At 59.4% G+C, this 20,061-nt stretch overlaps 1 protein-coding gene across 1 annotated transcript; it reads left to right on the top strand.

Annotated features, from left to right (window-relative positions):
- Positions 1–8,811: 8,811 nt before the first annotated feature.
- LOC119050234 (uncharacterized) lies at positions 8,812–19,437 on the top strand. Its single transcript, XM_053659035.1, has 9 exons — positions 8,812–8,876; positions 9,885–10,411; positions 11,319–11,863; positions 12,458–12,747; positions 13,672–13,795; positions 14,701–14,813; positions 16,104–16,318; positions 17,523–17,625; positions 18,742–19,437. Exons 1-9 carry the CDS (start codon positions 8,812–8,814, stop codon positions 18,935–18,937), a joined length of 2,178 nt encoding a protein of 725 aa, XP_053515010.1. The 3' UTR covers positions 18,938–19,437.
- Positions 19,438–20,061: the final 624 nt, after the last annotated feature.

Here is a 20,061-nt window from a genome sequence, read left to right as displayed (position 1 = left end):
CTGCGCTGGAATTCCTCTGGGCGCTGCTGTTTCTCGGTTGTCTCTGCATATCTGTAGATGACGGGGGTCTGGACAGAACCGCTGGTTGCGGGAAGGTCCTTTCTAGGCCAAGTGGGAATCCCGGTCACCTAACCAGGCTCTGCAGCCTCTGACTGCAAGAGCCCTGGCCACGGCCACTGTGAGGTGGACGCATGGCCGGGTGGAGTGAGTGGATCTAATTTTCTCGATGGACGGCTTGCCTCCAACATGGGACCCTTTCATTGCTGGGTGCTGCTCCCTTCTGCAGCCCTAGCACCCAGTTTCAGAACACCCGTTAGCCTTTGGTCCCTGCGCAAACACGGGTCGGTGGCTAAGGGGTGTTGGGGGTACCTGGCATGGCTCTTCTGCCGATACCCCTTCTAGTAACTGCCGATGCCCTTGGCCTGCACCTCCCACGCCCCCGGCCCCCACCTGGCGCTGTTCCACGTCCACAAAAGCTCTGGTTTGGGAGCCCCTTCTTGTCCTCCTGCGTGGGGCTGCGGGCCCCTCGGTCTGCGGGCTCCCTTTGTCCACCTGTCCCATGATCTTCATGAGTCTTCCTCTCTTACTCTGCCTTTCCTCAGCCTCCTCAGTCCGCTTGGATCCGGGGAAGGCGGAGAGGTAGGTGCACGCTCTGTCCGCCCCACGCTGCTCACCTTCGGGCCCCAGAAACCAGATAAAAGCCTCAGGAGAGCCTGTGAAGTGGGGCCTCGGGCCTCCTGTCCCCCCTGGGTGACGTCACCCTGCAGAGTCCTCAAAGGCAGGCTCCCAAGGTGAGGAAGAAGTGTCTGCATGAATTTCGTCTGAGGCCAGGTTGAGACCCATGAGAGGGAGTGTTTGGAATCCACCTTCTGCCGGGGGCAGAGGGGTGTGCGGAGAGGATGGAAGGGGGACAGTGGGGAACACTGTCCCTGGGGTCCGTCTCTGTGGCTCTCTGCAGGAAGAGCACATTCTAGCTCAGCAGGCAGAGCAGCATCTTGCCGTCCTCACGTGCCACCCGGCCTCCCCGAGCCACGGCGGGCGAGGCGGAGAGCCGAAAGTGACGCGGCCTGGCGCTGGGCGAGCGAGGGTGCTCTCTGGCACACTGGTCCCTCCCTCACTCAGCAAACGCTGAGCAGGCAGGGCTGAGGGGCACCGGAGTTTAAGGATGAGGCAGGTTTCCTGTTTATAGGGAGCTTTGATTCTGCTCAGGAGGCGGTGTTGTACATAAAGACAACGCCCCTCGCGGAAACCCGCACTGAGGTCTGGGCAGGGCCCAGGACGCTGCGTTGCAGCGAGCTCCCGCGTGGGGGCGATGCTGCTGGCCCGTGGGCCACACGGGGAGGAGCACGGGGAGAGGAGACCGCAGCGTCCCGCTTCTCCCTGGCTGCCACACTATGGGGACTCGTGGGAGCCCCGCCAGGAGCGGAGCTGCCCCGTGGCCTCCAAGGGAGGCGCTGTGCTCAACCCCAGGCCCGCAGAGGCCTGAGTCTCGGTGGCGGGTCAGCCAGGCGGCAGGTCCCGGCTGCGTGGCATCTCCCTGTCCGGGGTTCATGCCGGCCCAGGGGGAGAGCGCTGGAGTGGGTGTGCCTGGGCAGGCAGCACCCATCAGCCCGGGTCAGGGCAGGCTCACCTCTCTCAGAGCTTCAGGGGCTGGCTCTCTTCCGAGAGGGTGGCTTGGGTCAGTCCAGGGCCTGTGGCCACTCACGGGCCCCTCAGGTTTCCGGGTTTGTCGTAGGGTCCCCGTGAGCACTAAGTCAGACCTGCTCGTGGAGTGAGAACACACAGCATGTGCTCAGGGACCTCGCTTTTCTCCAGGTCGAACGACTCAGCAGCACCCACAGCCCGTGCTCGGCTCTCACAGGTTCACTAGGGGTTAAGGTAAAGGTTCCGGGCAGCTGTAGGGTCCCCCTGCAATGCAGGCAGCCCATGGTGTCGGCCTGGGGCCGGGACAGGTGTGGCCATCTGGGGCCACGCTGGAAAACCCTCCCCGTCCAACCTCGGAGCCCTGGGGCTCTCAGGGCAGAAGCTGCGCCTGCGGGGAGGGCTGCTGACCGATGGCCAACAGACTTAATGGCTAATCCAGCAGGGGACCTAGAAGGCTCGCTCTGCAGGGGCCGGAGGTCAGCACGCTCCTCGGTTTCAGAAAACAGACGCTTAAAAATCCTGACACGCTCTGCGTGCCATCGAGGTCTCTGAAAGGGTCATGCATTCTAATGCTGATGTGGAGGCATTTTGCTAGGTGGTTCTGTGGGCGGTGTCTCTAGCTGGGCTTCCTCTGCCCAGCCCTTCTCATCCAAGTCCACCCCCACACTGTGGCCGAGAAGGACTGTCCACAGTGGAAATGCCTGTGCGGCTCCCCTGCTGGAACAGGCTCACTGGCCTCGGGGGCGGGCCAGGCTGTGGGCGCTGTGTCCATCCCCACGTGTTCCTCTGGGGCTCAGACCCTCTGCCCCCACCTCTCCTCCCGCAGTCTCAGGACCTTTGCACATGCTGTCCTCCTTCCTTGAACCCCGTCCCACCTCCTGCATCCCACCCTCAGCCCTGCGCCCTCCTCAATTCTTCCCAGGCTCCTATACAGCGACTGCATCTGCTGTGTCCTGCTCTCTCCCATCTGAGACCTGGAGATGGAGGGAAGTTGCTAAAAAAATTGTTTCGAGAACTGAATGGGGCAAATGAATGTGAGTGTTAGTTCCCTAGGGCCGCTGTCAGCAGGCAGCACAAACGGCATCGAACGACATTGATCCTCCCACAGCTCTGAGGGCCGGAAGCCCACAGTCACGGTGTCCGCAAGGCGTCTGCAGGCCCACTTCTCCACGTGCGTTCCAGGTTGGGGGGCTTCAGGTGTCCTCGGCCCGTGGCTGCGTGGCTCCAGTCCCTGCCTTTGTCCTCACGTGACCTTCTGCTTTTCTCCTCCTGCCTCTCCTCATTGGACACTTGTCATTGGGTTTGGGGCCCTGGATGATCTGGGATGATCTACTATCTAGACCCTTAACTTCACCACATCTGCAAAGACCCTTTTCCCAAATAAGCCCACATTCACAGGTTCCAGGGATTAGGGCATGGACCTGTCAGTTTGGGGACCACCATTCTCCCCATTACAATGTCAGTTAAATGGGGATTTCAAACCCTGGATGGAGCAAATGCAAGAGTGAGCCCACTAACAGCTGGGACTGGACCAACAGTCGGGCAGAAACAAGCTGGGGTGACCCCGTGACACCCTCACCTGGCCGCAGGCAGTGTGGAGAGGACAGACAGGACAGCTGGTTCCTGTGCCATCGCCCCCCACTGGAGGCCAACGCTTCGCATCTCTGAGCCTGTCCTCTGTCGCGGATGCCCTGTGGGAGGGCGGCGTGGGGCTCTGGGTCAGACCGCCGGGGTTTTGTTGCTGCTCTGGTGGCGTTGTCTCCTCATGGGTCACCCACCTGGGAGGTTGTCTGGATCACAACTGAAGCCAGGCCAGGAACCAGCCCGGAGCCTGCACACCATCCCAGGAGCTGCAAGCAACTTCCTGTCACTGCTCATAAAGAGGGTCAGGACTTCCCGCCTTAGGCTGGGTTCCTCCAGACATGCGAGCGTGAACTTTTCATATGAGGTTATCTCAGGGAAGTGGGCAGGGCAGAGAAGGGAGCCAGCAGGGGGCGCTGCCGAGTGGTTCCACTGTGACTCAGGGCCAGGAGCTGGCGCCTCCAGGGGGCCACGGGGCAGCCGCTCTGGGGAGTTCCTGCTCTGGCACTCCTGACCTGCCCCGCGTGGGAAGGTCAGCCAGGGGAAGCCCACTGATACCGGTAGATGCCATCGGAAGGCACCAGAAAAGGACACTGTGGGCCCCTGGCCCACAAAACCAAAGGAGATGAACAGAAGGCAAGCATCAGGGAGTGGACCGAGGCGGCTGGATGCGCAGGGAAGTTCAGCCTCACCCTCCCACCCTGGGAAGAGCCAGCGGGAGGCTGAGGGGGGTGGGAAGATTCCAGGGGTTTCGGAGCTTCACGTTCTGGCATCTGGTCAAAGCTCAAACTGGTGGCGGGTGACGAGGGCATGTGGGGGGTGGGGCTGAGACAAAATTCTGTGCATGAGCAGCCCGACCAATCCAAGCAAATAAAGCTCAGACTTGAGACTGTCTGGTCAAAATCCTAATTCCTGGAAACTCAGGCTCGGCTCAGACCCCCTTCTGCCATCTCTCCTTGCTGAGTCCCAGAGCCTCCGGTGACCACGTTTCTCAGCCTTCCCACAAAGCGAGGGCCAGGAGGCAGGTTACTTCCGATGGCCCAGACCCGCAGACGAAGGGAGGAAACCCTCCCTTAGGTAAACTGAGTCAGGGCGCAAGAGAGCATGGCCGAACTCTTTTCAATGAAGTGAGAATAAAACGCTGATACCAAAACCTGACAAAGATCATAGGGAGGAACCACAGCCAAACCTCATACGTGAATATTCATGAAAAACTTGAAATAAAACATTAAAAACAATCTGGCAGTGCATTAAAAGAATAATACAACTGGTCTAAGAACAGTTACCCCTGTTCCTGGCTGGGGTAGCCCAGTGGATTGAGCGCTGCTGGCCTGTGAACCAAAGGATCACTGGTTCGATTCCCAGTCGGGTCACATGCCTGGGTTGCAGGCCAGGTCCCAGCAGGGGGCGCATGAGAGGCAACCACAGAGTGATGTTTCTCTCCCTCTCTCCTTCCCTTCCCCTCTCTCTAAAAATAAGTAAATAAAATCTTAAAAGAAAAAAAAAAAAGAACACTTACCCCTTAATGAAAGGATGGTTCAGCATAATTTAGAAAATTCATTAATGGAGCGCATCAGATCCACAGATTTAACGGGAGAAGTCCTGCCATCAACCCCACAGGTGCTGACAGACACGTGACATCCTCGCCGCCCCCCTTCATTAAAAGTGACCAACCTCGGAACTGTATTACCACGGAGTGGAGAAAGGCCTTTCCAATGATGGTGCAAAATCCAAAAGTCAAAATAGACAAGACTGAAAATTTAATTACCAAAAAAATTCCACAGGCAAAAAAAATAAATAACATGCTAACAAAATCAAAAGACAAAAAGAATGTATTTGCAACTTTTACCACTGAAGAGCCAACCTAATACATAAGGGGCTTATAGAAATTGGGGAGGAAGCCATGAACTGCAATAAAAAAAATAGACAAAGCATACCAAAAAACAGCTTGTAGAAAAAAATACATCTTAACTATATTAAAAGATACTCAATCTCATAACAAAAAAATACAAAATAAAACTACATTGAAATGCCGTCTGTCACCCACGGTATTGGCAGGATGCCGCAGGTGTGGTGGCAGTGCCCTGGGTGAGGGAGCCGACTCGGGGGTGTGCTCCTGGGGAGGGCCAGCGGGCCGCCTCTGCAAGCCGCGAGGCCCCTGAGGCCTGCACAAGGCGGCCCGGCCGCTGGGGTTGCGCCCTGCAGACGCCGCGGCACGGCTTCGGGACAGGGCACGCGCTTCAACTCCTCTGCAGTATGGAGACGTTGGATGCCACCCAGTGTCCGTGCACAGGAGGCTAGTTGAAGAAATTACGGACATCCAGGCCGCGGAGCACTCCGCAACTGCGACGGACGGAGGAGAACCTCTCGGGCGCCCAAGGTGTAAGGTGGGAGACAAATGCAAAATGCAAAACTACCTTCTGTGTGAGAGAAAGTAAAACTGAGAATGCACATTTACCGTCTCTTGTGGCAGGGTGGGGGGGACAACCTGCAAGGGTGCCTAAGAAACTGGAAAGGGGTACTGGAGGGGGCGTGGCAAGCACGACCCCTGGGGGTGGGGAGGGGCTGAGAGAGAGCCTTTTCCTCCTGTGTGGTTTAGAACCGTGTGGATTTACTGCCTATTCAACTATTTTAAAACCTGACGCCTGTGTTTGAAGAAGTGCTAAGCTTTTCTGGAAGGACATCCGTTGCTGGTGGCCACTGTCCCTGGGCAGCCAAGCATGCTGGGGAAAGGGAAGTGCGCGCGTCATTTTCCACATTCTGGACTTTGGGCTGTTGGCCGTGCGCTCGCACAGCTTCTCGGTAAAAAGGAATGACGTTCGCCCATGGCGCCGTGTTTCTGAGTGCGTGGAGGCCAGCAGTGCGTGGGGCTCCTCTTGGGCGTGGGATCATTGGGGTCGGGGCACCAGAGAAGGGACTTCTTTGTTTCTGACATGAGTCTGTGACTTTCACAGCCTGCATGCCGTAAGAGAGACCAGGGGACTGAGTTTAGGGGTTCCCTCCAGCCTCCCCACCCCGCAAAAGGCGCGTGGGAGCACTCAGGAGGGTGTGCAAAGAGGAGGTTTTGTTTGAGACCTGGGAGGGCTAAACCCCCGCCGGGCAGCAACCCGAGGAGCGTTCCAGAGGGAAGCAAGAACTGCCTTCAGCTGGGTGTCACTGGGGCCTGTCCCCATAGTTGGGCCCTCAGGGAGGACGGAAGGAGCTGAGAAGGGGACATCTGCCCTCGTTCCTTCTGTGACGCTCAGCGCCACCTGCCCAGCCCCAGGAGGCCTGCTTGTTCTCCAGACAGAAAGATAGACATTTTGTGGCTACCGTTTCCTTATTTATTTTTCTTTTTTTTTGTTTTATTTCCTATTTTTTTCTTTATAGCTACTGTTTCTTTGGCTTTCTGATGGATCACTGTCTCTCTTCGCACAGGTTAGTGCAGGAAGCCTTGAACCTCGAGTCAGGACCTGAGACCCTGCAAACCCCAGGCCGCGAACCTAGGAAGGACCCTTCCCTTCTCCTGACCCCCGGTTCTCCCCAGGGTGCAGGCGGGGGCCAAACCCAGGGGTCCCACTGATTCGGAGAGGCCCTGACTTCAACTGGGAAAGAAACACAGGAAGAAAAGTGGGCGAGGCGCCATGACCAGGGCGGGGGCGGTGATGATGATGGCTATGTTCCTTCACTCATTAGATCTTACTACCTCAGGTGGAAGGCCGCCAGGGGGAGCTGGGGAGCTTCGGGTCAGAGAAGGAAGGTGAGCTGCCTAAGGGCATCTGCAGCTGAGCTCACCTTGGCTTTAATTGACCCGGAGAATCCACACCAGTGGCAATTCTGGTTCAATGAGAACCAGGGGTTTAATTCACGCCAATTAATTTAACGAGACACTTGGAAGGAAGGCTTAGGGGCTATAACCTGAGGCTGCCTGTCTCCCTCCCCTGGGCCTCTGCTCCCCACCTGGGCCTGGGAACCCTGAGGTGGGGGTGGGGGATGGGCACTTCAACAAGGATGAGCGGATGCTGTAAATGCTGCAGTCCTGGCTGTGACCACCAGGGGGAGGAGCTGCTGTAGGAAGCCCTGCCCCCAGAGGCGCCAGAAAAAAAAAAAAGACAAGTCAAAATTCCTTGGCGTGGAAGCGGGAGGCAGTTGGAAGTTCCAGGAGCCTTCTGTCTCATCCAGGAGGTTTGACCTTCTGCTGTAAGCAAAGCCTAGGGCGTCCACCACAGGCAAAAGGCAGGGGAAAAGAGAACATTTTTTAAAGCCCATGGAAGAAGAAAGAGAAAAGAATTCTTTCAGATGCCTTGATTTAGCAGCCTCCTCTAGCCCAGAAATCCTCTGCAGGGGAGGCTGGGTCCCAATGCAGCAAAATGGCCTGGAGGCCTGGGGTAAAATGCATGTTCCTGGGCCCAAGGAACCGGCATTTTAGCGGACCCTCCCGAGGCTTCCGATCCAGGCTTTGGCTTGAAACACTGACATGGCCGGAGAGGGGAAGTCTCTCTTCGAGGGAGTGGTCCTGCGTCCAGACCTGCCCTGTGGGATGGAGTTTGTACACAGGCACAGAACAGTGTTTTCCGTGTAAAAATCAGCCTTGGGCTGCTCTGGGTTGGGGTTGGGCCCGACTGGCCTCCTGCGCTTTAGTGAGAGGTGGTTTTCTCTCTGCGTCTCTCTGTTTGCTATTTTAAAATGCATAACAAGCCCTGAACGGGTGGCTCAGTTGGTTGGAGCACCGTTCCGTACACCAAAAGTTGCAGGTTCAATCCCTGGTCAGGACACACACCTAGGCTGCAGTTTGATCCCCAGTCGGGAGACATACAGGAGGCAAGCAATCGATGTTTTTCTTTCACAGTGGTATCTCTCTCTCCCTTTCTCTCTCTCTAAAATCGATAAACATATCCTTGGGTGAGGATTTACAAAAGTGTATAATGAGCTCCTGCCCAGAGAGGCTGAGTAAGGACACGGCCTTGGCTTTGAAATCCAGGCCCGGAATCCGACTCTTTGACTTCCAGGCTGGATGACATCTTGGCCAAGCTCCCCGAGTCCCGTGAGGGAGTTCTGGGGGGCGCAGGGCCCAGATGCACACCCACACGTCCCGCACGCACTCGGCACTCGGAATCCCCTCTGCAACTGACTCAACCGATTCCCTCTCACGTCCTGGGAGGTGGCTTTGGGCTCCTGGGCTGGCCCTCCTTCTGACCCAAATCCTGAGTTCCAGCCTGTGGCTGAAATTTGGTCCACGACAGGCCCGAGGCCCCACGGCAGCTGGCCAAGGGCATGGGAAGAGCTCAGGCTTTATTATTTTTTTAAAATTTTATTTATTTATCTTTAGACAGAGAGGAAGAGAGGGAGAGAAACGTCAGTGTGTGGTTGCCTCTCACGTGGCCCCTACCCGGGACCTGGCCTGCAACCCAGGCATGTGCCCCGACTGAACCAGAGGTTCGAAGGCTGGCGCTGGGGCCACTGAGCCACACCAGCCAGAGCAGAGTTCGGGCTTTAGAGTCTGATTTGAATCCTGACTCCGCTGTGTGACCTGGGGCGAGCTGCCTGCCCTCTCTGAGCCTGGTTCCTTGTCTCAGGAAATTAGCACCACCTTTCTCCTGGGCTGTAATGAGGCGTGAACCAGAGGGTGTCAGCCGCATGGTCAGCACAGAGCAGAGCAAGCAGCAGTCCAGGTGAGGCACAGGGCAGGGCTGACTTGGCCCCTCCTCACACCGAACCACACTGGTGTGAGACACTGGGTCAACGGGGGCGTGACTTTGTGACCTTACTTGTTTCTGACCCTGTGCGCCTGCCCAGCTCCAGGGCCCACAGAGGGGCTTCTAAGGGATGCCAGAAAATTGTAGCCTTGGTTTCCACCCTGGGGGAGCTTACAATCTAATAAAGGCAACCTGGAACCTGGAAATGGAAGCTTCCCAAAATAGTGCGGTCTGCGAGCTGGTCTCCCAGTGCTGCCTGGTGAAGGTGCTGGGGAAGGAGGGAGGAGTCGCAAGCTCACAGGTGCCCCACCCCCACCCCTGCCTCCTCACGGCCCAGTGGGAGGTGAGGCCCTTCATCCTCACCTCTGTGCTTCAGCAAGATGGGCTGAAGTTGTCCAGCATGAGTAAAGTGGGGCCAACCGTTCCCTGACTTAAAGGGCCGCATGTGGAGGGCTCTGAAAGCTTCAGATTTGGGAGCCGGCCGGTGGGGCGCAGCTGGGGACATTCTCACAGCTGAGCCTGCCTCCCTCACCCCGGAGCCCATGTGGAGATTGAACTTTAACCCAGGCTGCGAGGAGGCAGCCCACAGTGGGTATTTCCTCCACGACTGTAATTCAGTAACCGCACCGAGTGGCATCTCACTGTTCCTGAAAAACCTGCCTGGCCTTTCAGTGCTGGAGAGCCAGGGGGCTTCAGGCACTGCAGGCAGTGGGGCACAGTGAGCTTTGGCCCCAGTGTCCCCAGAGCGGCGGGGCCCCCACGCAGTCCCTCGCAGGAACAGGGTGAGGAGGAGCTTCTTAGGGCATCGAGGTCACCCCAGGACTGGCTTGGCTGGTTGCTGGTCAGTGGCTAAACCCGCCTGTCCAGAGAGGTGGTCGGGGCGGGCCTGGGGGCCCAGGACCCTGCACTAGCTAGTGGTTCCTGGCAGCAGGCCGGGCACCCACCGGCTCCCTGACCACTGCGCCCCCCTCCCATCCCCACCAGGAGACCTGCCGTGGGTGCTGGCGGCTCTGGCCACGGCATTCTCCGAGCTCTCGGGGCAAGTGGGGCTGTGGGTCTCTTCCAGGTCTTGCAAGTCATCTCTCTCCTCCTGCCCTCCGTCTTCGTGCCCTCCCAAATGCTTCTGGACAACTTCTCGGTGGCCGCCCCTGGCCACTGCTGCTGGGCCCACATGCTGGACAATGGCTCTGAGTCCCCCTCGGCCCTCACACCCGAAGTGCTCCGGGTCACCTCCACCCCACCGGGCCCCAACCACGGTCCCCACCAGTGTCACCGCTTCCGCCACCCTCAGTGGCAGCTCCTGGACCCCAACGCCACAGTCACCAACTGGAGCGAGGCAGCCACAGAGCCCTGCGTGGACGGCTGGGTCTACGACGGCAGCACCTTCACCTCCACCATTGTGGCCGAGGTAGGGGCCTCCCCCCACCCGCACCGTAGCTTTCCTCCTTCCTGGCCTCCTGGTGACGGCCGTCCACCCGGGACTGGGAGGTCGTGCCGCCTGCAGCACTGCAGTGAAATGACACATTACTGTCCACAGCGGCCCGGGTTCTGATCTCGGCTCGGGTTGCAGGAGGAGCAGGAGGCTCCCAGAGTCTTAGGTCAGCTGGTGCTTTTGTAATTGGTCAACGTCTCAACCAATAATAGCAACATAACGCGTCTTCTCCTTTTGCCCTTTAAGTAGCAGGCATTGTCCCAAAAGCTTTCCCTATAGTCACATCTCATGGGGTGGGGCTTATTGTTATCTCCATTTAATAAAGGACCACACAGAAGCACAGAGAGGTTAAGTAACTTGTCCCAGGACACACAGCGAAAGTACAATGGGACTTGACCCGACCTGGGCAGTCAGGGGCCAGAGCCTGGGACTCCCCTCGCCCTCCTGTCCTGCTTCCAGAGTCGTGAGCGAGTGCAAAGGTGGGAAGCAGGTCCTGTCATGGGAAAGGGACAGGCAGGGGGCAGGCCTCTCTGAGGAGGGGACATTTAAGGTGAGACTAGATTACTAGAAAAGGATCCAGTCTCCTGGAGGCAGGGAGAGAGCCCCGAGGTCTGAGCCAGGAGTGGGGGTGGGGAGTGGGACAGGAGCTCGATTTTCTTCAAGTGCAAAGGAAAGTCCCCAGAGGCGGCTTTGGGGCAGGGCAGCCCGGTGATCTGACTTGCATTTTCAAGAGGTCACTTCACAAGGTGGCTCCTGCTGCCACCACCCTGGAGAGAAAGGCAGACGCTGAGACACGAGGGAAACCTCAGCCCAGTGGGGGGTGGAGGCAGGGCCAGGGGATGAGGCCCATCCTGGGCTGAAGTTGCCCGAAACCTCCCGGGACGCACGCGTGGTCCCTGTGGGTGCTCTTGGGGGAGAAAATGGGCTCAGCCGGCGCAGGGGACTCCCCCAGGTCCCCAGAGCTGGAATTTGAGCCTCTGTTTAACCACCTCCCACCACTGCCGCCACCAAGTACTTGTGCGCTCGCAGTGGCCATCACACTGTCAGGACCAAAGCCTGTCACATTTGTCACCTGCGTGCCATGCCGCTGGCTGTGTGTAGGGAATGGAGGCCAGCACACCCTTCCACCTCTGTCACCTGGCTAAGGACCTGGGGGCCCCACTGTGGGTGGCCGAACCCGCGGGACCCAGCCTGGACCTCCCTCGGCCCCGGCCCAGCTGGTCCACGTCCCCTGAGCCGGCTGTCGCCCCTCCTTCTCTTCCAGCGGGGCCTGGCGTGCGAGCGCCAGGGCCTGAAGCTCCGGAGGGGCACCCCCGGAGCCGTCTTTGCCCCCGGTTTCCTTGTCTATTGTAGCCTCCGGTTTTTCCGCACTTTTGGATTAGCCGGGCTCTTTCTGACCCCGACGACACTCAGTGAGTCACTCGCTCGGCCGGCCCCCTGCGCGGGGAGGTGGTGGTGGCCCAAGGCCGCCATGCATGGCTCTCACCTGCACGGGAACACGTCGCCGCTCCGTGGTGGCGAGGACCACGCCGTACGTCTGTGAACAGGAGGGGGACCCAGGGTGGGAGGGTGCCCCTCAGCCCCACCACCACCTGGCTGGCCGTGAGTCCAAGAAGCTGAGAGCCATGGAAAGGGGTGATGTGAGCGGGGCCCTCGCTGCGGAGAGACAGGCTGGGGATCCAGGGGGGCATCCGGCCAGAGGGTCTGGGGCCCGCCCAGCCCGCCGGGCTCCCTCCCATGGGCAGCAGCCCCTCCGCGCGGCGGCCGCGCCTGCACGTCGCTGGTCGAGAGCATGTGAGTCCTGAGGACTGGCATTGGATACGGAAAGATGTCATCATCACTACTACTTTTTAAAGATTTTATTTATTTTTAGAGAGAACGGAAGGAAGGGAGAGAAACATCAATGTGGGGTTGCCTCTCACGCATCCCCTACTGGGAATCTGGGCCACAACCCAGGCATGTGGCCTGACTGGGAATCGAACTGGCAACCATTTGGTTTGCAGGCCGCGCCCAATCCACTGAGCTACACCAGCCAGGGCTCATCATCACTATTATTTTGGTGCTGCAAAAATCCCTGAGGTCTGCAAATACAGCAGGACCTCGGTACTCGCCATAATTCATTCAGGAACGTGTAACAAGTGCCGAAGCTGACAACTACCAAACGACGAAGCATTTTCTCTTGTGGGGCCGCATTGTGACTCATACAAGTTTTACAAGTGTGACGAGCCCCGAGCAAGCACCAAGGGCTGAAACATCTTTTTCTCATGAAAATTCGGCGAGTGCAGAGTTCGATGAGTTCTGGAGCCAACAGGTGCCGGGGTCCGGCCGTACCTGCTTGGGTGGGACTGGAGGAGGAGACCCGGGAGACAAACACGAAGGTCCCCGTGCGTGGGAGCTGAGCTCACCTGGGCCCAGGTAAGTCTGCTGTGGGTGTAGGGAGTCATACGGGGTTGCTCACCACTTCTCAGGTACTCACCGCACCCCCACCCTGTGCCCTGGGGACACGTCAGCAGACAAAGCCACTGACCACGTGGAGTTTCACTGTATAAACAGGATCCATGAGCAAGGACGGAGGCAGCGGGCAGTGACGCCCCCAAGGGCCGATTGGCCGTGTCCTGGAAGCTGCCGGTAACACCAGATGTGTGCTAATGTTTCTTCTAACGAGGGAGGTGATATTATTACCAGTGTTTTCAGATGAGGGACTGAGGCCTTAGAGGGTCAGTCGCTTGCCCAAGGCCTTGCAGCTGGTGAGGGCCAGAGACAGGATGGGAACCCAGGCCAGTGGGCTCTTTTAACTGCCTCTGGAAGTTTCTCGTAGCTTCTCTACACACTGGGCGGAGACCCTGCTGGCTGGGGAACTCCGCACCTTCCCCCGGGGAGACCCTTCTCCCTGCCCACCTGCCCCGAGGCGGGGAAGGAGCAGACTGGCTCCTAGAACCATGCGGTCTGGCTGGCAATGTTTTTAATGCGTGGGTTAGTTGTTTTTAGTTCAGCATGATGTCAGCTTCTGCCATGGCAATGGCCCCAGAATCGGCCTGTGCCCACGCAGCCTGGGAGCCCGCTGTGGGCACCGCCCAGGTGGGCAGGATCTGGCTTCCAGGAGCCAGATGGGACGGTCCTGGGGGCAAGGCTTTGGCCCTCATCTGAAAGTCTGGGAGGCGGCATCGCCCAGCCTGGCATTAGCCCTGCAGAGGGAGGCGTGGCTGCCTTCCCCTCCCTCCTGTATGGGGGGGGGGGGTGGACCTGCTGCCTGCCGCGCCCTCCACACCTGACCTGGGGGGTGGGCCCAGCGTGCGTGGGAAAAGCAAAGACCCAACCAGGACATTCTTTCTTTAAAAGGTGGCTGCCAAAATCAACACGAAGGCTAATTAGTGCTGGCAAACCAGACCGAGCCCCTCAGGAACTGAAAAAGGTGGCCAGGATAAATGGCGTCAAGGATGCCAGGAAGACACTGACCAGAGAGGTGAGATGCTGCTTTTTGGGTCCCAGAGCGTGGGATGTGACTGGGAAAGGACATCTGCCGATATATTATCAGTATCAGTGGTACCCACCACCAGGTCCGTGACCCCCACCATTACTGTCACCTTCACCATCTCTGTTATTATCACCACCACCACCGCCATCACCACCATCACCCCCATCACCACCGCCATCACCACCATCACCACCACCACTATCACAAACATAACTACCATCACCACCACCAATAACAATAGAACTGTTTTCAACAACACACCCCTATTATTCACCACCCTAGTCCACGTGTACTGCACACCCACCTCATGGGTTTGGCAACAGGACGTTCTTATTCAAAGGTGAGTATTTCAGGGAAACAGGTGTGGGAGGATGTGCAGCCAGAAACGAGAGGACACAAATCGCCCTGGGGCAGGAGGATCAGGGGAGGCTTCCAGGAAGAGGCAAGTCAGAGCCGACCAGGACGGAGCTGAGCGCAGGGCCTACGGGGCCCAGAGGTGCAGCAGGAGGCCGGATGGGCCCTTGGGGTGCAGAGAGCAGCCAGTGCAGCTGGAGCGGGAAGGCCCTGGTGCCAGCCTGGGTGAGTGAGGGAGGAGGGCGGGGTTTTGCGTAGCAGCTGCCGAGCGCCTCCCAAAGTCTGGTGGAGAGCAGGGGACTTGAGAGCTGGTGCTGAGACTCTCTCCTTGGTTCCGAGGAGGCGGGCCAGGTCTTCAGAGGAGGCCGGCCAGGAGGCAGAGGCCCCGGCCTCTGGCCCCATCCCACCCATCCCCAAGGGCCCTGCAGTCTCCAGAGGTCAAGGCCAGGCTCCCCCATCACTCTGGACACCTTTCCCTGGCACGGGGGTGGGGCAGGGCCACGGGCCCAACACTCACTGTGGTCCTGTGCCCCCCAGAGGTGCTGATGTCCACCGTGGAGGAGGCGGCCTCTGCGAGGGCCCGCCAGTTGCTGCTGGACCTGCTCCGCATGCCCATACTCTGGAGGAGAAGCTGCTATCTGTCAACGGTGAGGTACGCCACCCTCCTGGGAGCAGAGCTGGGGGGGAGGGGAGAGGGGGAACCATGTCGTGTGGGGGCCCCGGGCAGGCCTCTGGGGGTGTGCGTGTCTTAGGCTGGGACAGGCAGCCCCGAGGAGGCAGGAGTCCCGGACGGCAGGGGACCGGCAGCATGTGCCGGTGTGGCCGGGAGGCCGGCTCCTGCTGGGGGGGCCCGGGCCAGACTGGCAGCCCAGGGTGGAGGGAGGGCCCGGCCCAGCAGTGGCTGAAGCGGCCCCTGCGTTTCAGCAATGGATTCAACCCAACAGCGCCCTTCTCGGGGGCAGGGGGCACCTACTTACCCCTCGGAGCCACCCCGAGAGATAAGCTCACTTACACATACAGGTGGGGACAGAGGGTCCAGAGTGGCAAGTAACTTCCTCAAGAGGACAAGCAGGCATTTGAAGGGGCGCTGAGCTGCCTCCTCCGGAGGTGTCACCTGCAGGCCCCGCGTGGAGCGTGGGGGCCTCGCCTCCCCGCCAGGGAATCCTGCCTTGGCACCCAAGGGGCCTGGGACTGAGAGAAGTCCCCTTAATAAAACAAATGCAGCTAAAGTGGCTTCTCCAAGAGCATATTGAAAAGTGAGAGTCCGGTTCGACAGGGACTTACCTTGAAATAAAACCGAAGATTAGGAAAATGTTTATTTTATGCTATATTTAGCCACAGATGTGTTATGAGGACAAACATTTGCTACATCTCAGATCAGAGAATGGATCAAATGCTCTTTTGGAAAAAAATTTCATTTGTTTATTTTTAGAGAGAGGGAAGGGAGGGAGAAAGAGAGGGAGAGAAACATCGATGCGTGGTGATGTGTGGTTGCCTCTCACGCCCCTAAAGGGCAGAGACACCGAACCTTCCATTTTGAAAGAGGGACAGCCCAGCCATGAATCCATCTTTTAAGACAGAGAAATGGGCTACCACAGAGGGGTGGGGACCTCTCTGGTGAACAGAGCCGGAGCCAGGCTGTGGCTCCAGAAACAAAGCCAGAGGATGCTGGAGCCAGAACAAGGTGGGCTCAGCCTGCCCCTCAGAGTCCCTCTCCTCATGGCCAGGGGGCCACCTTGGCCTCCACCATGGCCCAGCCCTGGAACGTTTGAGGCCACTGCCCTTCCCACCCTTTCCTGGGACAGCCCGACCCTGGGGAGACACGACTTACGTTTGGTAGGCGTCTGTGGCACTGGCAGTGACAAGCTGAGGCTGGGCTGTGTGATCTGGGGACAGCCTCGGGCGGCGAGGCAGGGGCCCAACTTCCGGCCTCGCCCTGCAGCTTCTCCCTCGCGATCTCCTTCTTCAGGTTGGTCTACGACCTGCAGAGCCTGGGAGGTGACAGCTTCCTCCTCCAAGTCCTCTTCGGTGCCCTGGACTTCCTGGGCCGGGCCGCCAACAACTTCTTGCTCAAGTTCTTTGGCTGCCGCCTGATCCTGACCAGCTCCCAGGCCAAAACTGGCCCCTCCATCCTGGCCAGCATGCTGGTCCCACAAAGTGAGGCCAGGGTGGCGAGCGGGAGAAGATGGGGCGCCGCTGACGCCCGGGGCCCTTGCTTCCCGGCCCCCCGCTCTGCATGAACCACCCTGGCCTCCCTCCCCTCCCCCGGCCCCAAGGCTGGGCGGGCCCACCGTCCCAGCTCTGCCCAAGTCTATCACCATTACGACCTTTGCCATATCATCTCCAGAATCCAATCCCCAAATAGCCACTGCCTGTCTTCCTGAGGAAGTTGAGGTTCAGAGCGGTGAAGTCACGTGCCCGAGATCCCTCAGCCAGCAGGTGCCGAGCCAGGGCTGGAGCCTGCGGGGGAAGAAGGGGCAGCAAGGCCGAGACAGGCGTTAGGTTGCTGGGCATGAGGCGGGAAAGGCGCCTGGAAGGGAGGCACCGAGCCGGTGAGCGTGGTGTTGCGCGCAGGGAGCTGGGGGCTGCTGAGGGCCTTTGCCATCTCTTCTATTTTGCAGTGAGGCTGCAGGGCCCTGGAGAGCCTCTCTATGTCCCCTTTGTTTCTTAAGGAGGGAGACTGGGCTCTGGCTGTGTGGCTCAGGTGGTTACAGCATCATCCGGATACGCCGAGGTTGCTGGTTTGATTCCCGGTCAGGGCACACACAAGAATCAACCACTGAACGCATAAATAAGTGGAACAATGAATCAACCTCTCTCTCTCCCTTTCCTTTCCCCCCTCTCTCTCTCTCTCTCAAATCAATAAGTACAATTTTTTTTAAAGGAGGGAGACAGGGGCAGGGGCAGGGCTGGCTGGAGTGTGACCTGGACCTCAGCTTCCTGAGAGGAACCCTGCTACCCACCCCGCTCTCTGTGAGCCCCAGGGGTCCCCACGGCCAGGCCAAGGGAGAGTGGGAGGATTCTGGGTACCCGGGCCCTGTGTGACCCTCCCCTTCACAGGAAGGGCCCGGGGCTCTCGGACCCGAGCAGCCGCCCTGTAGGGGGCAGGCCTCCCCTGCTGCCCGCAGCCGCCCCGCCACGCTCGCCCATCCCACGCCTGGCTGCCTCCTGGCCTTGCCTCCCTGCCCCCAGCCACCTGCCATGAGGTCACCCTGCCCTGAGTCGCCCCCGAACCTGGGTGGCCTTGTACTGCCTGGACCTGCCTCCAGCCCAGCGAAGCCTTGGAAGACCCAGCGCCTCAGCTCCGGGCTGGCTGGGCAACCTCTCGGGCCGACCCCTCTGCCTCTCTGCCTCTGCCCAGACTTTCAGAGCCTGTGGGTAGTCCTCGCGGTCCTGGGAAAGGGCCGTTTCGGTGTGTGCCTAACCCGCTACCCTGTCTACAAACTCTTCCCAACCTCGCTGCGGTAGGCTGCACCCCAAAGGAGCCACCAGCCCTGGGGGTGGGTGAGAAAGGGACACCCCCGGGAGGGTCTGTGGGGAGGCCAAAGAGGTCCGGGCACCCAGGGACGCACAGCAGAGGGCAGAGGGGACCCAGCTGCTGCCACGGAACTGCCCGCGCGGCCCGGCTTCCTTCCCCCGAGGCCGTCCTCAGCCAGAGCCTCCCAGAGCAGCCCGTCCCCGAGCCCCAACCCGGGAGGCCGCCCGACAGCAGGGCCCCGCAGGCCTCTCCAGGCCTGTGACTGGAAACTACCCTCTGGCCGGGTGGAACCCGGTAAGGAAACCAACAGCTGCCCTGGTAGAGGGGGACCCTGCCTGTGCCCCACTGCCCCTCCTTGTCCCATCAAAGTCCCCTCCTCGGAACCCAAGGGTTCCAGGGGACCCAGATGGAAAACAAGTGGTCTCAAGTTAGACCACCGCCACACTGGGCAGCTGGGTAAACTGAGGCTTCAGGACTGAGTGTCAAAGGGCTTCCTTAACGGGAGGTCAGGAGTGGACCGCAGCCCCCCTGACTTCTAGCCTCGTGCTCTCCCGCACTCGCGGCGCTCACTCACTCACGTGTGCAGCCTTTCATTCATTTTCTTTGATGCACACTGATTTTGTTGATATCATATAGAAAGCGCAAGCTGGCAACTCAGTGGCATAACAGGAGCCCCGAGGCCAGCCCCCAAATTACCTAAGACCAGAGTGGAGTGGGCCCTAGCTAGTTCCCAAGAAGGACTCAGGTGTTCCCAGGAAGCAGAGGCCCCCTTTCTGGATGGGAAAATCTAGGTGGGCTCCATGGAGGAGGTGACATTATGGAAGGCCCTGAAGAAGGCAACTGCTTTAGTCCAGTTTCTCCTCCCCTGGCATCTCCTGACTCAGCCAAATGTTCCTCCCCGCTCTTCGGTAAAGCCCCCTTCTCTAAAGCGCCAACAATGACAAGGGTCTGGGCCACCCCCTCAGCCCACAGGATGATAGGAGACGGCTTCCTGCAATTAGTAGGTCAGCTTGGGGCCACGCTGGGCCCCCTGATGGGGTGGCCCGCCAGGCCCTGCCCCTGCTGCCTGCCCCCTCCCACGGTGCTCTCCCCATCTTTCCAGTCTTGTCCTGCTCTTCCTTCCGGAGACTCGGGGACTTCCACTACCTGACCCTACCCAGGCCTGGAGAACCAGTGAGGGATTCCCAGCCCCCTGGGAGTGGGCCTGGGCGCCCTCTGACCTGGCCGGGCGGGGCTCCGGTCAGGGAGCCGCCCTGGTGGGGAGGGCTGCACCTGGGCCGGGCTTGCCATGGGGATGACCGCAGCCGCCAGGGGCAGGAGGCTTGTGTTTCTGGAACCGTTTAATCTCGACAACCCCCTGCCAGGGAGAGACCACAGCTCTCTGCCTTTTCAAAAACCTCAGGGAGATGAAGCGACTGCCTCCACGTGTCATAGGCGATGGCACCTTGGGCGGGAGAATACGATGGTGCCTGGCCCAGCGGCTCTGCGGCCAGACCGCCTGCAGCTAAATTCCACCTACCTGGGCACCCCACTCACCTCTCACCAAAACTGCCCGGAGAGAGGTGGCGTCCACTGTCCCAGGCGAGACTCCCCCAGAGAGTTCCGGGCCCAGACAGAGCCGCGGGCGAGTTCTCCTGGACCCTCCAGGCACCGGTCACGTGGCTGTCACGTCGTCTGTGCTTGGAGAGAGGAGCAGTGGGGGAGCCGTCCCAACCTCATTTCGTAGCCAGGACCACCTTTGTGTTTCTGCTTCCTCATTTGTAAAACGGGTGTTAAAAAAAAAGAAAAAAGAAAAACCAGCCAAGCTGGAAGAGTTGTTTTGGGGTTTGAACGGGTGGTAACAGGAAAGCACCCAGGAGAGGCCCGGGCCCTCGGCACATGGTCACTCGCAGCAGCTGCCCTGCCCGAGTGTGGTGTTTACACAGACCCGCCAAGCGGGGCAGGCACCGCGTCATGGTAACCGTGCTGCTAACAGCCGGTGCTCAGGGGCCCCTCCTGCTTCGACACAGCCCCCGGCTCATCCGAGGGCAGCCCCACAAGGCGCTGTTGTGTGCCATCTCACCGTCAGAGCCACGGAGACACAGGGCGGTTACGTGACTTTTTCTCCAATGCAGGGATGCTGGGACCTCATTCCCCCTGCCACTGCGTCTGCCTTGGTTGTGTTCCCACTGTGTTTCCGGCACCGCCCAGTGCTCTGCGGGTGCTGTGGTTGACACGACCCAGCCCCATACAGTCCACACCGCCCTCCCCACTCTGAAGGTGCAGCCCTTCCCCACTTCCTCTCTGTCGTTTAGTCTAGGGGGCAGCAGCAGCCAGGGGCCACCTGTGAGTGGCGGTCTTCACAAAAAGCACCTGGTTCTAGCAGTCCTGCCTGGGTAGAGCCCCTCTGCCAAAGACCTGCAGAGGGAATGGGCTCATCTCC

Source organism: Artibeus jamaicensis, unplaced genomic scaffold (assembly GCF_021234435.1).
Source record: "Artibeus jamaicensis isolate MK-2021 breed Jamaican fruit bat unplaced genomic scaffold, CSHL_Jam_final scaffold_614, whole genome shotgun sequence".
Taxonomy (NCBI): Eukaryota; Metazoa; Chordata; class Mammalia; order Chiroptera; family Phyllostomidae; genus Artibeus; species Artibeus jamaicensis.
Note: the sequence above shows the minus strand (reverse complement) of the source record. Positions and strands in the feature narration are given on the sequence as shown.